Source organism: Armigeres subalbatus, chromosome 3 (genome assembly GCF_024139115.2).
Source record: "Armigeres subalbatus isolate Guangzhou_Male chromosome 3, GZ_Asu_2, whole genome shotgun sequence".
NCBI lineage: Eukaryota > Metazoa > Arthropoda > Insecta > Diptera > Culicidae > Armigeres > Armigeres subalbatus.
In genome coordinates, this window is record NC_085141.1 from 373,530,956 (window position 1) to 373,551,612 (window position 20,657).

The following is a 20,657-nucleotide window of genomic DNA, read 5'->3' on the forward strand; positions in this document are numbered from 1 at the left end:
TAAGAGAAAATTATTGTTTCTATTATAACTGTTTTGAAAACAGTATTGTTGAAACAACAATTATTATGAGTTGAAATTAATTGAACAAGTCTTATAAATATAATTATAATAGACGTATAAACAATAATACATTGTTATTTAAGAATAACAAGCATAATTTTAGATTCAATACAATCATATTTCTGTCCGTGAACCCTCCGCGTTTTGGACGGCCCCCAGGGAGCTCATCCCCTGGAGACTGTCTCCCCCGTTTTTGTGTCTGCTCCGTTGGAGCAGTCACCCCCGACGTGCCCGCAAATACATGAGCCTCAGTCTGGGTAGACTTTGGCACCACCGTCTTCGCTAGCACGCCCTCGGTCAATTCGACCTTGCCCGAGTCCGCGAATCCTTGGGCCTCAGTATGGGTAGACCTCGACTCCACAGATTTCACGGGTTTAAACTTGGCCGTCCCGACCGCCCTCTCCAGCTTGGCGTCCAACATCGATTTTCGAAGTTTCAGCAAGCTCCTCTTGAGGTCCTTACTGATATTATGCTTCGATGACGCAAAGTCAATTATGGCGTCCAGCTGTTCCGTCGCCACCTTGAAGGCCGAAAGCCCATCGAGTTTGCGGTTCATCGCCTCCACAAGCCATGGGCCGTCAATAACCTCTACCGGCGTTTTTTTACCCAAGATGAGGGTTAAGTGACCCACGCTGGCGCTGCTTACTGAGCTGCCGACTATTGCCTCTGACCTCCTTGGCGGAGACCTGAACAACCCACCTCTTGCGAAGGGGTTGTCGCCTACACTACTACCACTAGTTGAAGAATTGACTTGGTTTTCCATTTTGGTCCCACGAGTTGCTCGGGAAAAGAGGTCCATCACGCCAGAGCCCAGCATGACGCGGTAAGGGACAATTACTGTGGAGGGTGCCCAGGTACCCCACAGGCTCCGTTAAAGGCCTAGCTCATTATTTCACCCCCCTGGCCATGCATCCCCTCGGCACGGGTCGCTTAACGCCTTGGGATTAGGGGTTAGGGACGATGGTCCCGTTGGTCGCACCCACTCACTCTAGCTGATGTCAGAAGGACAACAGTGCCCAGGCTGCACTACCAGCTAAGTACGCAACCCTTAGCTGGCGGTCAATTGTCATCGGAAGACCCGTGGAAGCGTGAGATTGGAACTTGTGAGGACCAGAGCTATGTAGGTCGCTCCTTCCCAGATGTCAACTCACCATTTCGCAGCCCGTGTGTGTGTGTGTGTGTGTGTGTGTGTTTTTTTTTTTTCTTCCTAAACAATGGGGGGGGAATCTGCTCAACAGACATCCTGGGTTGACCAGGAAGTGCTGGGTTAGGGGCCGCCTTCAATGAGGGGGGCAGGACTGCATCCCGACCAGCTAAACCGTTTCCATTGCCGCTGCCCATCGTCCCTTCGGTACATCCCGAAAATAATGCTTCAAAGGGGGCCAGTGCATAACGCACCCTCGAGGTTAGCTGCGTGTCCTTGCAGCATCGAACATCGTGACTCGCTTTTTTAGAAGAACACCATGGTATCGTGCCAGCGCATTGCCGGCTTTCCAGGTGGCCTTACCACGCCCTATGTCCTCGGAAGGTGGGCAGGGTCGACTTCGCGCCTGCTTCCCTCTGCACGACTGGTATCAAGAATGATGATGCCGCGTGCACCCCAAATTGACCTTTCTGCGATAGGGCCTATTCGCCAGCACACAGAGGGACTTGCCGACGCGGTGCCTACGCCTGCCCCAGCCTTGACGAGGACCCCTTTCCGTCCTCGGACTCGGAACCCGCCTGGTTGACCGACGCCTCGAAAGCGACGATACCATGTTGTTTTCACGCGGCCACTTGTTCGATAAAGGATCGAGTTCGACCACAGGGCACCGGTATGACCCATGAAGCCGACTCCGAACCCTTGGACCACCTCTTATTTGCGCCTGAACTAGCCATCCCTCGAGTCCACGCGCCACCTTCTGTGTAGCTCCGAGACGATTTGGACGATAGCCGATAAAACGGCGTTCCAGCCAACTTCATCTTTACACATCCTCCGAACTAGGTTGTCCGGGGTAGTGTCCAGACCACATGTGGCAAGCATGTGGTCACGCATTGTGCGAAAACGCGGGCACACGAACAACACGTGTTCCGCCGTTTCCTCTAAACCAACGCACACCGGACACTCGGGCGAGGCCGAGTGTCCGAACCGGTGTAGGTACTGTCTGAAGCAACCATGGCCTGTAAGGCCCTGGGTCAGGTGGAAAGTGATTTCCCCATGGCGCCTCTTGACCCACGTACCTATCTCCGGTATCAACCTATGTGTCCATCTACCCTTAGTGGAACTGTCCCACGCACGCTGCCATTTGACCATTGAGGCCAACCTGACAGTCCTGCGGATGCCTCTCGTGCCACGCATTTCAAAGCACTCTATGTCTTCACCGATAACGATGTCAATAGGCATCATACCGGTGATGACGCAGAGTGCATCGTGCGACACGGTACGGTACGCGCTCGCAACTCTTAGGCACATGAGCCTATACGTACTTTCTAACTTCGTTCTGTAGCAGTTAATACGCAGGGCCGTGCCCCAAGCTGGCCCCCATACCTCAGTATGGACAGAGCAACGCTAGCCAGAAGCTTGCGCTTGCTGGCATAAACCGCAGAGCTATTGGACATCATCCGGGACAATGCCACTATAGCTGTGGAGGCACGCTTGCAGGCGTAATTGACGTGGCTACCAAAGGTGAGCTTATCGTCGATTATTACCCCAAGAGTTTGATTGAGCGTTCAGAGGTGATCGTGCAGTTGCCTGCCCTTATCACCGCTTGCTGCTCCGACTTTCGGTTGTTAACAACAACCACCTCAGTCTTGTGGTGAGCCAGTTCTAACTTCCTGGAACTCATCCACTCCTCCACAATTGCGATCGAGTGGGCTGCAGTCAACTCCACCTCTTCGATCGATTCGCCGTAGACCTCCAGCGTAATATCGTCAGCGAAGCCGACGATTACCACGCCCACCGGGAACTTCAACCTCAAGACACCGTCATACATGACGTTCCATAACACCGGACCCAGTATGGAACCTTGCGGAACCCCTGAGGTTATGTCAACGCACTTCCGACCCGCCTCCGTGTCGTATACCAGTACTCGATTCTGGAAGTAGCTTCCGAGAATCTTGTACAGGTACTCGGGAATTCCAAGACGCAGGAGCGCATCTGCAATAGCTGCCCAACTGGCACTATTAAAAGCATTCCTCACGTCGAGAGTCACTACTGCACAATAGCGAACTCCCCTCCTCTTACGCTGGATAGCTATCTCCGCGGATTTGGTAACCGACAAGATAGCGTCTACGGTCGACTTACCCTTTCGGAAGCCAAACTGGTTACTCGATAGACCATCCGCACCCTCCGTGCGTATCAACAACCTGTTGAGGATGATCTTCTCGAGCACCTTCCCGCCGTATCAAGCAGGCATATTGGTCTATATACTGACGGATCCCCCGGTGATTTTCCCGCCTTTGGCAATAGGACCAAGCTCTGCCTTTTCCATGCTTCAGGGAAGACTCCCTCGTCCAGGCATCTCTGCATGACAGATCTGAACATCTCGGGAGCCTCGGCAATGGCCGCTTTAATGGCCAGGTTCGGAATACCATCCGGTCCTGGCGCCTTACCTACACTAAGGGACTGTGCAATCCCCGCAAGTTCCGCCACAGTTACTCTTCCCTCGTCGGCCACCCTGGCTCCTGGCAGCTTCACGAAGGGAGGCCAGGGGTTTTCGGTCGTGGCGTGGGAAGAGCCCCGCGATGATCCTCTCCAGCATCTCTGGAGACCGCTCTGTAGGGGCCATCGCCCCACGTGTCTTGGCCATTACGACCCTATAGGCGTCACCCCATGGATTCGCGTTGGCACTTTGACACAGGCCCTCGAAGCAGGCTTTTTTGCTTGATCTAATCTCAGTCTTCAGAGCGGCTCTAGCAGCCACGAACGCCACCCGTCGTTCAACACGCTCCTCTTCTTGTGTGTGTGTGTGTGTGTGTGTGTGTGTGTGTGTGTGTGTGTGTGTGTGTGTGTGTGTGTGTGTGTGTGTGTGTGTGTGTGTGTGTGTGTGTGTGTGTGTGTGTGTGTGTGTGTGTGTGTGTGTGCGAAAAACCCGACAAAAAACTCACTCATTTTTTGGGCACCGATTTGCTCGCAACAACGCGTTGTTGCAACGTTGCAATGCAGAGTCCTGTCTCATTGTTTCCTACTGAAAATTCAAGCTCTATCTAGAATAAGGGCGAATGTCGCAAGAGAGGATTCTCTTCATCGACTTTCCCTCTTTTAAATAAAAGTGACAAGCAGCGGATTTCTTTGTGGTTTATCACCTCAGAACGATAGAAAACAGTGCGAACTTGCATTCTGAGGTGATAAACCGCAAAGAAATCCCCTGCTTGTCACATTTATTCAAAAGAGGGGAAGTCGACGAAGAGATTTCTATCTAGCGACATTCGCCCTTTTACCAGATAGAGCTTGAATTGGGGTGACCATATGGTATCCTAAAGGAGGACATGTCCTCCTTTTTCATTAAAAACCAGATGTCCCCCTTTTGCGCTAAAATGTCCTCCTTTTTGGAAATTTTGAAAAAATGGTTGCATGTATAACTGTTGCTGAAAAAAATCTAGTTTAACAAACAATAATACAACAGAAATCCAGTAACAAAACATTCTACACGTTTGCGTTTCTGTTTTTAATTCTGAAATATTTTCCTTGAAGTTTTGAAATAAAATAATGCAATAATGATGTAGAGGGTTCGACTGATGTTGGTGTATCGTCGAGAAAAATATAAAACATTCGTTTTGATTATCCAAGACTGCAACGCCGTTATAGTAATACAGGGGTAAAAATATCAGAAGCATCGGGATTGTGAAAAATGGATTAGGAAAAAAAATGCGAATGCTTCTCAAATTTTTCTATGAGTAAACACTCATCACTTTGCCTTTAAAACGCCTTGCACGGTATGCTTCTTGAATATATGAGGCAGAGAGCAGCCACCTAGCCCTGCCTAGAATTGAATAGAAATACCTAGAACTAATCTAAAGAGTTTAGAATTTGGTCAATCGAGAATTTTATGGTCATACAGTTAACGGTATCATTCTAATTCACATGCCTTAAATTGTGATTCTCAATGGCATTCAAGAAAAAAAACTCGCTGGACAACTAAGTATCTTGTACTTGGTCCTTATAGAACCTAATGTTCGGTCTGTTGTCTATTTTAGCAATAAACATTCAGAATTATAAACAATGATAATTGTTAGAATTCTATGGAATATCGCTGAAAATGCCAGCATAATAATATTCAACATTTGTTCACAACTGATTTTAAAATTAGTTGAAGCTTAAATCTTTCTATTAAAAAGGGGTTGTTGGTAGCAGGGTTGTTAATCGTTAATTTATCGTTATCGCCGATAAAGTTGATTGTGATCAACGTTATCGGTTGCTACGATAACGATGAATCAACTGACTTATTATCGTAGTTCGATAATTTAACGTAAGTTAACTCGATAATTTTGCGATAATGTGGTTACTAGATTACGCGAACAAAGTTGGTGTAAAATTTTGACAGAAGTCGAGAATGGAACAAATTGTTTGCAGCTGGTTAGTCAGAGCTAATTTTGATTGAAGCAGGGCAATCTAAAATTATTGCTTAATGCATGCTGCTCTACGAAACGATGAGAAATGAGGTGCTCTGTTGGTGGTTAGCGTTTTTTTTAGATGTCATAGACAATATATTGGGATCCAAGTACTAGAAATTTATTTGATGCAGCGATCTGTAGGCTGCATTCCAGGCAGCACCAGTACCAAGTGAATATTCTCTCAACAGATTGGTGTACTAACCTCGTCACCTATGATTTGGTTAGACTAAGAAGTTTAGTCTAAACTGTGAGTCATAAAATATTCATATAACTGGTGCTCCGGATCTTCAAAACAGAAGTTTTGTTAATAATGCTAGATTAAACATTAGTATAGGTAGACATTAAAAATGCTCTCAGATTCTCCACTATGGAGAACTGCGACTCTGTAAGATCTTTAATGATTGAACGAAATAATGTGTTGGTCAATTCGGTGACCTCCTTGAATCCCAATTTAATTCCAGGATTTAAAGGAGTTCTCGAATATTGTAAGGCGATACAATATTTTTAAAACAGATATTGCAAATCCAGCTTGTGAATATTTGCACTTCAAACTGTAGTACATGTTACACCGTTACAGTTAACTCGATAATTATCGATAAATCAACGAATACTCGATAACGATAACGTTAATTCAACGCTCATTTTATCGTCAACGAAGCATTATCGTAAAAGTGTTATCGTTATCGAAGTTGGCGTTAAATTAACGATGATAATTTATCGATTAACAACCCTGGTTGGTAGTTTATACTTAGAAAGTGCTTTATGTTGACTATAATGATAGTCGAAAACGTTCCATCGGTCTTAATAAAGTAATCTGTTATGTTATTAAAATAGAAGTGTTGTGTTTGTATTGTATTTGCCTCGATTTACAAAAACTTCTTCCAATAGACTTTAGAGTTTAGGAGGTGAACCGGTCAAGGGCCGAAAACCTCAAGACAATAAAAAAAAACTTTAGAGTGCAAAAATCCAACAAATATAATATTCTTAATCATATAAAAAACTTAAAATCGATGGATATTTTTTAATGTCCTCCTTTTTAAGCCAAATGTCCTCCTTTTTCGCTCAATTCTGGTGAATTGTCCTCCTTTGGAAAAATTTCATATGGTCACCCTAGCTTGAATTGGCTAGATCGGACCTGGGTGCTGCGGATAGAGCCGCTTTTCTGCTCTAGCGAGTAGCGGGATATTTTGAAATAAATCCTATAAGCAGAATTATTTTGCAGTTCTCCGGCTGACAAACATTTCCCGCTCTTCGAATTTCTCTTTCCATGCTGCATGAAGGCGCACGAATGCGCAAGACTCTACATGACTTTACGATGGTTCACATACATTTCTGCTCCAATTAGCTGCAGAATATCATGAAATCTCGTAACGAGTGCTTTTTAGTTGCATTCCTACTATTTATCCAATAGAAATATAATGTGAATAAATGTGTTACAAAGAATGCAAAACTCAAACTACGTTTATTTTTATTTTTTCCCCAAATAATAACAATACTTCTCAATATACGATCTAAAACGACCATAACCACAATCTTCAATGTTTGGCTCCGGCACAATAGAAAATTTTGGCTTCAGTTTGACAACCAAATCGATTCTATCCGCACCACCCAGGATCGGACTATGGGATCGAAAGTTATGGCCAAAATACTATTTTTATAACACCCGAGAAAGGCTTCATCACCGCAAGGTGGATTAATCTGGGTTTTTTAATTATAATTATTCTAAAATCTTCTGATTCAAGCGTTTGTAAAGTAGCCTCTTGTCTTAAAATTTGCCTCCGTTGATAACTCCAGATGGTCCTGACATGTTCACATCAGAAGAGTTTGTGCACCATTGTTTCTGGTTCTCCTGGACAAACATCGCAGAATAGATCTACGACGCTGTAGTGAGTAGATACCAGAAATCAAATTGATTAATAAGCCGGTTTGAACCTAAGGGAGTTTTCGATTATAATTGACTTTTATATTTCATATAAAATTCAATTCGATTTAAAATTTATAACTACTTGTACCACTGTGCATATAATGTTCCGAAGCTGATATTCTACATAATGTAAATACATAACCATTTGGAGACGATGACGCGTTGGATGATTTGCTTGATGATGTTTATATTTATTCGTATGTACCAGAAAAGAACGATTCTGGTTTGCGAAACGGAGAAGGAAAAAAAAAGAAGCAAGGAGACGATGGATATGAGTGGTTTGTGTAACTTGAGAGAGTCGATGTGAATAAGCATCATCAAGACGATTTGTGTACGAAAGAGAGAAAGCATGTAACAGGCTTCAGTCTATTGACGAATTTTCTCGCGGATAGACGGCGATCCCGGGAATCTTAAACGTGAAGACACGTTCCGCGTTGTAGGTTATTTTGTGGAGTGTTTCGGCTGCGAGAGAAGTGTTGGATACGACATGGCGAAGTCGGTAGGTTGGTTTGTGACTATTTCCGTAAAGAATTATTGATTCTAACAAGCAATATTATTATAGTTTGATTTGCATGCAGGACGGGTGGGTTCCTGCATGCCAAAAAGAAAACAATATAGAAAAAGATGAAAAATTAAAAAAAAAAACGTGCGGACGTGTGGGTACCGGCACGAAAGACGCAGGACGAGTGGGTTCCTGGCGTAAAAAAAAAAGGAAAATGAAAAACAATATATATTTTCTTCGGACGATTGGGTTCCGACACGAAAATAAAAAAAACAGGACGAGTGGGTACCTGTGGAAAAATAATTAACGTATGCGTGATAGAGTAGGATCCAATGCTAATCCAAAATGAATTTTGACTAAAACTCAATACGAATTAATTTGTTCATTGCTAATATTTCGAGTACGCTTTGATTTAGATTCCCAACTTTTTTTTCGAGTTTCATACAAAACTGGTAATTTTGTATGGCAATTCGGAAATGAAATAATAGTTTGTGTTTGCTGATTGAATTTTATTTGGATTTGTTTTATTTAGATTATTTAGATAGTTTTTTTGAAATTTCGGATTAAATATGAATTGGATTCGGAATAGATTTGATAAATTCGATTAGCACTGGATGCTCGATTTGGATTGACAAAGGACTGAAAATTGGGTATGAATTTGTATTGATTTAAATATGACGTTAAATTGGGAAATTGATTATAGATTATATTTGTTTATTTCTTGTTTTTTAATTTCGAGATGCAGTAACGAAACTGGTTATATCGTGCAAAATATTGAGTGATTTGGATAAATTCAGATATGGATCTGATCAAGCTGAATTGACTTCGAATTGATTTTTTATGTAAAACAAATATGACACACATACGTTGAATTGATCATAATGAATTAAATTGAATTAGATTTAATATATTTGGAAATTGATTGGAATAAGTGTCGATGTCGATGTCGATGTCGAACTGAATTTAGATGCGATTGAGACTGGATTTGAATTCAATTTTCTATGGAAGCATAAATGGATTATTTTAGAACGAATTTTGTCTGGTCTGGTTTAGATTTGAATTGGGTTATAATGAGATTTAGATTGGACTCTGCTGGATTTTGAATTTGTTTTCGATTAGAATTTGCATTTGACTCAGATTGGATGTCTTAATGAATTGTAATATAATGCAAATTGAATGTTTTAATCGGAATATCGAATAGATTTGAATTGAACAGGATAAGAATTATATTGGATTTAATCTGGGATTAGTAAGATTGGGATAACATTTAGGATAATTTTAATTTGATATGGAATCAAGAGAATTTCAAACTTTTTTGGATAGGAATTGAATTTCTTTTGATTAGATTAGAGCAAACAATATGTTTAATTGGTTTTAAATTGAAAAATATTCTATTGAATTCTGACTCAATATCGACTGGATTTTAGATTAATAGATTTTCTTACTGGACTGGAATTGGTTTCTAATTTATTTTGGATTGAATATCTAAAACAATTTGGTATGAATTAAGTCTGGATTGAACTTGAATTTGAGTCATATTAAAATAGTATTAGATTTTCATTAGATTAAGATTAGATTTGGACTGGGTTTAGATAGTGTTTGGATAAGATTGTGATTGGATTTATGATGAGATTTGTATAGGTATTGAATTAAAATTAGATTCGATTTGGATTTTATTTGGACTAGATTGCATTTGAATATGATTGGGAATAGATTGGATTTGGAATTGATTTTAGATTGAATTTGAATTGGATTTTGTGGATTTAGATTGGCTTCGGATTGGATCAGATTAGAACAGATTTGGATTTGAATAGATTTTTTGTGGATTGGTTTGAAATGAAATTAGATTGGGTTCACGATTGAATTTGCCCTATGTTTGGAATTGATTTGGATTAGAATTGGATTGGATTTCTATCGGATTTGAATTGGTTTTGGATTGCTTTAGTGTTGGTCTAGGATTGAATTAGAATTAGATTGGTTCGATTTTTAAATTGAATTTGGAATAGATTTGGATTGGATTTTGATTGGGGTCACCAGTCACACTGGAGATGGCGAGTTCAATCCTCGGTCCCGTCTTGAATATTTTCGGGTTGGAAACATTCTCGGCTCCCTAGGTATAGTGTAGTATCCATTATAATGCCACACTAGAAACACATAATTGGTGGGCATAGAAAAGCTTTCAATTAATAACTAAGGAAATTCTAATAGAACACTCAGTTGAAAAGCCAAGTTTCAGTTGGAATTTAGTTCCATTCCAGGAGAAGAAGGAATTGAATTGGATTTAAATTGGATTTGAATTGGATGTTAATCGGATTTCAATTATGTTTGGATTTTGGATTTTACTTAAATTTGGATAGGATTTGGATTGCATGTGGGTTGCATTTGTATTGGATTTGGACTAGATTTTGATTGGGTTTAGATTTGATTTGGATTGAGTTTGCAATAAATTGAATTTTGATTGAATTCGATTTGAACTAGACTTTTATTGGATGTGATTTTGATTTCATTTGAATTGGTTTGGATTTCGATTTTTTCTAATTGAACTTGATTTAGATCTGGATTGGATTTATATTGGATTAGGATTGGATTAGGATTGTATTTAAATTGGATTTGAATTAGATTTACAATGAAATTGGATTGGATTTGAGTTGAGTTTGTAGTAGATTGAATTTAGATTGGATTTGATTTGAATTAGACTTTGATCGGATGTGAAATTGATTGGATTTAAACTAGACTTGAATTGCATTTCAATTGAATTTTGTTCGTATTTAGTTTGGATTTGTGTTTGATTTGAATTCAGGATTCCTTGGGTTGCTTTTTGATTGTATTTCTATTGCATTTCCAAAAAAAATTGATTGGGTTTAGATTAGGTTCAGATTGGAATTTGATTAGATTTGGATATGTTTTCGATATGTTAATTAGATTTGGACTAGATTTGAATTGGCTTTAGATTTGATTGCCAATGATATGAAATGGGATTTGCCTTGGAATTGGATTGGATTTGAATTAAAATAAATTTGTTTTCAATTGAATTGGATTTGGATTGGATTCAAATTAAAATTGGATTGGATGTGAATCGGATTTGAATTAAATTTGCATTGGATTTGGATTGCATTTGGATTCGATTTGGATTAGTATAGATTGGATCTCGATTGGATTTGGATTAGATTTTGATGATATTTGGATTCGATTTGGATTGCGTTTGTAGTAAATTGAATTCATATTGAATTTGATTAGAATTAGATTTTGATCGGATTTGAACTAGTCTTGGATTGTATTTTAATTATTTAGTATTCAGCTTGGATTTGCGATGGATTTGGATGTAGGGTTCATTGCATTGTATATGGATTGTATTTCGATTGTATTTTAAAGAATTTTGATTGGGTTCGGATTGGTGTTTGATTTGATTTGAATAGGATTATATTGCGATTTATTTAACATGATTTGGATTAGATTTGAATTGGATTTGCATTGGAATTGGATTGGAAATGAATTAAAATTGAATTTCTTTTGGATTGGATGGAATTTGGATTTATATTGGATTTGCACCAGATTTGTGTTGGATTTGAATTGGAATAAATTGGATTTTGTTTTGATTTGGATAAGATAGGGATAATATTGGAATTGGATTATATTGGATGCCAACAGAATTTATTCAAAATTCTCTCTGTTGAATTTTATTGTGTTTGAAATTAAGGAAGTTTGGAAATTAGAATAAAGTTCTTTGCGATCAGATGTATGTAATTCAATTTTCTACTAGTTAAATAAAAATTTTGTTTTCGCTTAGATAGATTTCTATTTCGATTCGAATTAGTTTTATTGGAAGCAAATAATTGTTACTGAACTGTATTGATTTTAACTAGGCTTTTCATGACATTTTGTTACAATTGGAATTGTATATGTGTTGTATTACTTTTGTATCACTGAGAATTTTTTGGATGCTTACATCCATTGGATGCTTTGGATGGATATTACGAGGAGTATGTATTTGGATGCAAAAAAATCTGAAATATCTACAGGATTGTTGAAAATAGTTATTATTCTTCAGTTAAGAGTAGAGAAGGAAGCGAATGTAGTGAGTAGACCAGAAATCAAATTGATTAATAAGCCGGTTTGAACCTAAGGGAGTTTTCGATTATAATTGACTTTTTATATTTCATATAAAATTCAATTCGATTTAAAATTTATAACTACTTGTACCACTGTGCATATAATGTTCCGAAGCTGATATTCTACATAATGTAAATACATAACCATTTGGAGACGATGACGCGTTGGATGATTTGCTTGATGATGTTTATATTTATTCGTATGTACCAGAAAAGAACGATTCTGGTTTGCGAAACGGAGAAGGAAAAAAAGAAGCAAGGAGACGATGGATATGAGTGGTTTGTGTAACTTGAGAGAGTCGATGTGAATAAGCATCATCAAGACGATTTGTGTACGAAAGAGAGAAAGCATGTAACAGGCTTCAGTCTATTGACGAATTTTCTCGCGGATAGACGGCGATCCCGGGAATCTTAAACGTGAAGACACGTTCCGCGTTGTAGGTTATTTTGTGGAGTGTTTCGGCTGCGAGAGAAGTGTTGGATACGACAGACGCCTCGTTGAAACAGGTGCTTTTGATGCTTGGGTTTTCTTATGCATTATCATATACCACGCTGAAGAAATTAAGCATTTGCTGTGGAGGTGTATAAATGACGATTTTCATCCACGATGCTCTGCTGAAACAAAATCTGGATCCGGCTTGAGGGTCAACATTTTTTAATAGATTCCAGCAGACGATGGAATGTTCTCTTAAGTGTTCTTCAATTTATCCGGTAGATTACGGAGTTCTAACACCGACGAACCGACGTGTCACTGGCGCTCTCTGATCCCACACTTTCGGTCATTCGCTTTTGCGGGCGATCGCTACTGTCAAATGAGCTAAGACACAACTCCGCTGCAATCAACCGTCTAAGACGAATTAAGTACTGTCCATTTAATTCCACCAGTTAATTTTCGTTATCTTTGCAGATACGTATTTCGACCACAACTGTGTGGTCGTCTTCAGTGTCTCGTACTTGACTCGACTGAGCTACGAAAACTTCGCGAGCCATTATGGGGGTGGCGGTAGTGTTCGATGATTTTTCCTCACGGCGTCGTATGGGCAGCAAATTTGAATTATTCTCAATCCAGTAGAAAACCGGAATTGGGGGATAGCGAAGTTGGATTTTTCTCACAATCCGTACGTTAAACCTAACTTCGGAAGTGGTGCGCTGTTTTCATATCGCGAAGCGCTATACAGCGCACCACTTCCGAAGTTAGGTTTAACGTACGGATTGTGAGAAAAATCCAACTTCGCTAGCACCCAATTTCGGGTTTCAACTGGATTGAGTATATTTTCCATAAGGTGACACGTCGCACTGAAAATAATCCAAACGCTTATTCAATGTTCTTTTCCACGTAGATTCAACGTGTTTCAATTCTCGTTATTTTCACTTATGATTCACGTAAGTTCCAATGCTTTTTCTCACGTGCATCTAACGTGCTTCGATATTTTTCATTTTGAATAACAATCCACGTTAAACTCATCTGAAATAATTTTGAAACGACACCACTTGCCAATCCTGTTCATTATAACGTGTTTTAAATATCGTTTCCAAGGTTCAGTATACTGAACCTCCTTGTACAGAGGATAACAAAAACATTGTTGTGCTGTCTTACAAAACAAAGTTCGATGGTTCAGGAACAGTGTCGCTGAAACTTTTTACTTTCGTATAAATAAAAAGGTAAGTTGCAGATCTGTTTATCGAATATTCTTGTTAATCATTAATAATTAATGATCGAATTTACAGGTATTTAACTGAGTGAATTGGGCACCAGCTATTTCCATGTACGGAGCAGGCTTGGAGTTCCAGCTTCATAATTATATAAACAAGTGCAATTGACTAACTTTGTGTCTTTAAATGAAAACTATAATAATAAATTAAAAAAATGTGAAAATTGTTTCTCAAATATCAGAAAAGTGTTTCATTATTCTATTGAATTGTTATTATTCTGGAATTCTTGAGAAACCCCAAGATACCCATACTGACGTCTCCCATCGAAAGAATTCCATAACGATCTAACGTGTATTTCATTTTAATTTTTTATGTAGTTCAAATGCATCGAACGTTTCGGGTTTTGACGTTTGGTACTGGAATTACACGTTATTTTGGAATGCTACCCAACTAGTGAAAATTCAAGTGTAGAACCTGTAGCATGGACGTGTATAATGTTTTCAGTGCGGTTCGTCGGTGATTCTACTTCATGTACCAGATAAAGATACCAGAAGGGAGTTGCACCGATGGCATTTCAGTTGTGCAATTTTGTCAAAAATGCGGCAAGTTGCTTCGAAAATATTGATTGCTGCGAAAATATCGTCTTGTGTTATCGCTTGCATAAGATTTTCATTTGCGCGAGTGTTTTCGGCAATAACTTTGGCTGGCATGAAATTCAGAGTCGTTGGTCACAGCCGATATGTACCTACAAGGTTTCAAAATATGATTTAAAAAACACGATTTTGAATCTGATTTTGATCATCGATTCCACTGCCATCTTTGATATTTAGCGATTTAATTCTAGTTTTATATATTTTCCCATAAATTTGAGCAACATGAAACAACATGAGTTGTGGATTCCCAGCCAGAAATGTTTCGTTAATTCTTCGGAAGCTAGTTGAAAACTTTCGATTATGTCGAAGCATTTGTGCTTTGATACGATAGTATTATCAAAATAGTTGTCATATACTCTCTTAAGCAAGCCACGAGAACTGTTTGGATACGCTGGTTAACCTTAGCCGCATATTGGCCTATTTCAAGAACGGACGTTGGTTCACTTGTTTGGTGTGGAAGCTACTCTCCGGTCAGGAGTCTAAAAGCACTCTCGCCGGAAACCGATTTCCTTAATCATCTTCTATGATCACCACACTGCTGTAGCAAGCAATGTCTAAGTTGGATACTGTGGCACCAGAGACCGCCATGTTGACCATTTGGGAAAGATTTGATGGGGTACCTCGAGAAATACTTGTGGGGAGATTCTGTATAGTAGATCCTGCAGATTTAGGAACGTCTCTCTTGGGTCCTTCTATTGATGACCTTGTTTGACGTTTGAGGCTGTTACGACAGAGGACATGAGTACGTAATAAAGACTCTATCAGATGACGTTATCCGTTCGAAAACTGGGTACTGGAAAAGGAAGTGATCCGTTGAACATCAAACACAACTCCGACTGTTGTCATGGACAGTGTTGAAAATTGTTTTAGCGGAGGTTGGTTTTGGCTTCAGAGTTAACAATGAAGCTGCGGGCCTTGGCACCCCTCTGGTGTCCACTTGCCGTGGCGGTAAAGTTTCTAGCACCCCGATACGGCGTTGGAGAAATTCAGTCAGATCGTGTAAAGTCTCTTGATCCTTGCTCGAAGGAAATTCATCACATTCTCATTGTTACAGGTCTTTGTACCCTCTTGGTTGGATTGTTTGATCGAGTGTTTGTGCAGCATGATGAAAACTGTCTTCTAGTGCATACCAGTTACCGACCCTCTAGCAAGGACGGGTAGATTGAAAAGAATCTATAGGACTTGCCGTTTCTTCAACTGTTTACTGTTCATTCTATGCTATATGCCACCCAACAAGCAGGTCAGGCTACTTGATTTATCCATACGTTTCTTTGTTAAATCCTTGTCGAAAGGATGATACCTGAATCGATCGACGAGTATACTTTAGTCAGTGAGTAAATGAATCGTACGAATTAAAAGTAGCAAGTTCTAGTTTATTACATTTTGAGTAGTGTACGATACCTGTGAAACATTTTCGAAAAAAATAAGGAGAGTTTATGACAGACAAAGAAAAAAAAAATTGAAAGCTCACATAAGATTGTGAATTGAACAAAACAAATTATATTTGGTCCGAATACAAAACCTAAAAACCATATCAACATCTAATTGATATTTAGTATCCCGAAGCTGGTCAAGCTTTGAACAATTTGCTCTTTTCGGTTGGTTCCGCCGACTGTGCCTTGCGCTTCTTCGGGGTTGAAGTATGAATCTTGTAAGTTTCTGGCTGATCATGTGGCACAGTTGCCTCGGCGTTGGAGTCGTCGATTGAATCAGATTTCGGTAGTTCTGTTCCCTCGACATCGTCTCGGATCGATGATGGCGAACCGGCGCCTGACTTGTTCTCTGCATTGTTCGAATGAGAGGATTCTGCGTGTGTTTTTGATTTGCAAATCTTCAAAGTAGTATGTATCTGCTTGAAAAGTTCATCCACCAATTCTGCTCTGGATTTCCTGTGTTTTTCAGTAGTTGTAAGAGTATGCGCGGTGGAGGTTGAAGCTTCAACTGGTTCATCAGGTCGTGGTATCTTATCTGCGAAACGTATGGTTCGCTTGCACTTCATATCCGATGGTTTATGTTTTGTTGAATCAGATTTCTTCACAAGCAATTTTCGCTCTGTTCGGAGCACATCAATTGGCTTCAGTGCTGGTATCACTTTGACCTGAGTATGAGCTGGTGATTCGCCATCGCGTTCTTCGGAACTCTTGGGCTACAATTTTAGGACACAAGGAATAAACATATAATTAAATACATATTAGGGAAAGAAGGTTCAGAAAAAATAAAAAAGAAATTTAAATCAAAACAGAGTAACAAAAGAATAATCAATCAAATAAAAGAAATATGATGAAAAAATAAATAGATATACAGCGCATTGCGTACCGTTGAACTTTGTTGTTCACAAAAAGCCGAATCATTTTGTGTAGAGACTTGCTCCTTCGGTCTTTGATTGAGAACACTGGACAACGTTTTCTCATTTGAGTTGGTCGGCTGTGTTGTTGCTGAAGCTGTGATGAGAGGAACTGTGCGAGCTCTGCACTTTGCAGACAGTATTGTTGTGTGCGAATTTGGGGAGATTATTTTGATGATGCTTCCGGGCACAATATTTGTAGGATTTCCATGCTGATACATGTTCAATCCAAGTATTTGTGCCACCCTGGGAGTTTGAATGGTTTGAACGGTTTTTGCTGCGGGTACTGGGCTTGCTGCTTGATCCTGTCGGGTATTATTCGAATTTAAATCGTGTCGATCCTTACTTGGATGTGGAACTTGCTTAGAATGGCGTTTTTGCAAGTTGCTTAGAAATGCCATAACTTGGCGATCCATTCCGATGATCTTTCTGTAATAAAAAAAATCATAACAGTAACAGTGCTGCAGCCCATCAAAAAAAAATTGTAAAGGATGGACTGAAAACGCAACGGTCTATAGTTGATTAAACCTAGAAGTGTAGTGATAATACCGATATACATAAGCCTACTGTATATTCCAAATAAAATTCTCTAAAACTTCTATTTATATCTGAAATCGTACTCACCGTACAGAAGTTGTATCGCTAAGCACATGTGTGTGCTCTCCAAAGAAACCAAAAGAACATAAATCATGTTTGATTACCATCAAGCAATGACATGCATACCGTTCACATTTCCATACTCTTAAGCTACTACTACGGTAAAAGTTTCCACCGTACATAATACGATATTCGCCCGGAATCATTGCATCTTCACAGTACTGCAGACGATCGAATATGCTTCTGTAGAGTTTGCTAGTGGCCACCTCACTGCGATCTTCCAATACTGCATTCCTTGGAGCAGATGCTTTGTCATTTTGCTGCTGCTTGCGCATCTTACGAATCTGGTCGTCGCTGTCCTTGCAGCGACGCCTAAACAGGTCCAATTCTTCAAGTTGCTTAATGCAGCGGATGCATATACGGGAATACTGCTCTTCTGACGGAACAATCTCAAAAATAGAAAAAAAGAAAAGGTTATCAGTTCCGGTTATTTATTTCATTGCTTGCATATTCATCCTTTCGAGAATTAACAAAAAATATATAAATAAATGATCCGATGCTTGACCCTTTTATTTCGATAATTTTCTTACTCTGAGAATGAGATGGAGAGTTAGAACATTACCCGTACCCATTTGTATTAAAAATCATGAATAAGGAGACAAACTTGAACAATTTATGAATTACAATACGCTACTTACGGTGACTTCCGTCAGAGTGTGGATCTTTGTGATCATATCCGGTCCACCGAGTTTATTGGGGATCAACGTGCGCAGTTCGTAGACACCGGACATACACAAACGGCAGAACTTGTGTTCGTCGAAACGAGGCGCAGCACTTGCTTGACTTTCCATTTTCTACATAAAAAAAACACAACTACATTAATTAGATACTAACGATGATAATTATGTTATTATTTGTTCTCAGTTTTCAAGTTTGTGAAAGTTAATTTTGTTATTTATTTAAATACTCACCGCAAAAAATAGTTTCTTGTGCAACAGTTTGCGGGCTTGCGGCAAGGACACGGCAACACATCAGTAGAGATGTCGCAAATTAATCGATTACTTCGATTCATCGTTGTGATAATCGATTAATTTTGAATCGATTATTACCACGTCATCGCCTATCTCTCCAATGGGAAAAAATGGTGGCTAATACTAATGACACACTGGTGGTACAAGTACCATGGTACAAGAATCTTGAAATGAGTTCCGTACTGATTATTGTCTTTATCAAAGATACCCAGCAAGCAAGGTTACTCTAACTTGAGCATAATGTGCATCTAACCTGTGAGATAGTTACACTAACATTCTCTCTAACGGTTAGGGTAAAGTGAGGCTAAAGTTACGCTAGAATGACACACTTTTGTTAGGTATGTTTATGCTTGGTGCATAATTCCATCTAACCTGTTACACTCACGTTACATCAACGTTAGATATGTTTCGCTTTGGGCGGTTAGGCAGGGATTAGGGTTGTTTCAAAAGGGATTTTCATGCTGATTTATTTACATTCAACTGTCATCAGAGACAGAATGTATATGTACTAGTGAAAGTACATATACATAACTGCCTCAATGACAGTTGAATGTAAATAAAATATAAATAAAGATCTTCGGAACTTTTTCTCGAATATTTCAATTATTTTATTTGCTATCATCAAAAAACCAAACAGCGGTAAGTGAAATTTAATTAAGTTTGTAGGCTGCGATGGCTATCCATTTCAATACGGCGTTTATGTAGGTCCGGAGCCGAGGAATCCGTTCGGGAACTTAAGAATCGTCTTCCTTTTTCAGGTTTGCTTTTCCTCGATGCGATTCTCCTCTCCTTTCGGCTCGGAACAGCCTCCGTCGTCTGGGCAGCAAAGCAGCATAGTCGTGTTTGCAGACAAAAATATTAGTGAAGCGATCTTGACAAAGGTAAGTCATTAAATACAATTTGCAGGCTGCGATGGCAATGGTTGCAATGTAACATTTGTGTCTATCCGGAGCCGAAAAATCCGTCCGAGAATTTCATAAAAACGTCTTGCCATTTTTAGGTTTGCACTATCGCTTTCAGCGACGCACCTCTTCTTTCGGCTCGGATCAGGTTTCGTTGTCTGGCCACTTCCAAGGAAATGAAGCGAAGTATGATGAAAATTGAGAAATGGTCTAGTATGTGGTGTTGCAGAAACAAATGCATCCGGAAGAGCAGTTTGAAATTTCGGTCCGGAAATGTACTTCCTCGTCCGATACTGGAAAATGCTTTGCAATTTTCAGAAAGCATCCGCGACGACCATCCATCCGGTGCGGCCATTTGCTTCCGGTCCATTAGCAGAACAAGTTCCAAGCACTTGAGGAGCAACAATATGTACAAAACTAAATAAAAATCAATTTAAAATTGACGTATTATATTTTGAGCTTGAATCTCCAGAAATCCGTGTATAAATTTCTTTGAAAACTCTTCTCCACCCTCGTCTTCAGCTATACCAGTTCTTTCGAGAAGGAATTCTCTGGAAATTCTTATAATCCTCCAGAAGCTACGATGGTTCAAAAAATCCTTCAGGAGATGCTCTGAAAAATCCTCCAACGGTTAATCTGGGAATTCCCTCAGGGGTGCCGAAATGTATCTAGGAGTTCCATTGGAAATATCTACAGAAAAGTTCCTCTGGAAATTCCTTCAGGAGTTTTTCTGAGAATTACTCCAGTAGTTCATCAGAAAATTCTTTCAGGAGTTCCTTCGGGAATTCCGGCAACAGTTCCTATAGGAATTCCCCTTCGAGTTGTTCTGGGAAACCCTCCAGTAGTTCCTCTGTGGATTCCTCCATGAGTTTCTGCCGAAACTCCTCCAGGAGTTCCTGTGGGAAATTCTCTAAAAGTTTCTCAGTAAATTCCTCCAGGAGTTCCTCTTGGAATTCCTCCAGGAGTTTATCTGGGAATTCCTCCCGAATTTCGTCCCCCGGGTGTTCATTCAGGAGCTCCTCGGGAAATTCATTCAGGTGTTTATCTAGGAATTGCTCCAGAGATTTCTTTCAGAAGTTCCTCTAGAAATTCCTCTGAGAATTCCTTCAGATTTTCCACTTGGCATTAATCCAAAAGTTTTACCTCTGGGAGCTCATTTACGAACTCCTCTGGGAATTTCTCGAAGAGTTTCCCTAGAGGTTCCTCTGGAAGTTCCTTTAGGAGTTCTTATATAAATTTCTCCATGAGTTCCTCTAGGGTTTCCTCCAGTAATTCCTCTGGGAAATCCTC

The 20,657-nt window shown here is 39.8% G+C and overlaps 2 protein-coding genes across 5 annotated transcripts; one reads left to right on the plus strand and one right to left on the minus strand.

The window, feature by feature from the left end:
* Nucleotides 1-7,942: 7,942 nt before the first annotated feature.
* On the plus strand, nucleotides 7,943-19,810 carry LOC134226497 (uncharacterized). 4 transcript variants are annotated; one of them, XM_062707310.1, is made up of 3 exons: nucleotides 7,943-8,075; nucleotides 19,224-19,346; nucleotides 19,466-19,810. In XM_062707310.1, the coding sequence occupies exons 1-3, from the start codon at nucleotides 8,064-8,066 to the stop codon at nucleotides 19,790-19,792; spliced, it is 462 nt and encodes a 153-aa protein (XP_062563294.1). In that variant the 5' UTR covers nucleotides 7,943-8,063; the 3' UTR covers nucleotides 19,793-19,810. The 4 variants fall into 4 exon arrangements, 1 of the variants encoding a protein (XP_062563294.1); XR_009983487.1 differs by lacking the exon at nucleotides 7,943-8,075 and adding an exon at nucleotides 12,577-12,694; XR_009983486.1 differs by lacking the exon at nucleotides 7,943-8,075 and adding an exon at nucleotides 18,956-19,104.
* On the minus strand, nucleotides 15,971-18,560 carry LOC134226496 (uncharacterized). The gene is made up of 5 exons (XM_062707309.1): nucleotides 18,406-18,560; nucleotides 18,133-18,288; nucleotides 17,462-17,883; nucleotides 16,810-17,266; nucleotides 15,971-16,639 (listed from the first exon to the last, which is right to left on the minus strand). The coding sequence occupies exons 2-5, from the start codon at nucleotides 18,283-18,285 to the stop codon at nucleotides 16,064-16,066; spliced, it is 1,608 nt and encodes a 535-aa protein (XP_062563293.1). The 5' UTR covers nucleotides 18,286-18,288; nucleotides 18,406-18,560; the 3' UTR covers nucleotides 15,971-16,063.
* Nucleotides 19,811-20,657: the final 847 nt, after the last annotated feature.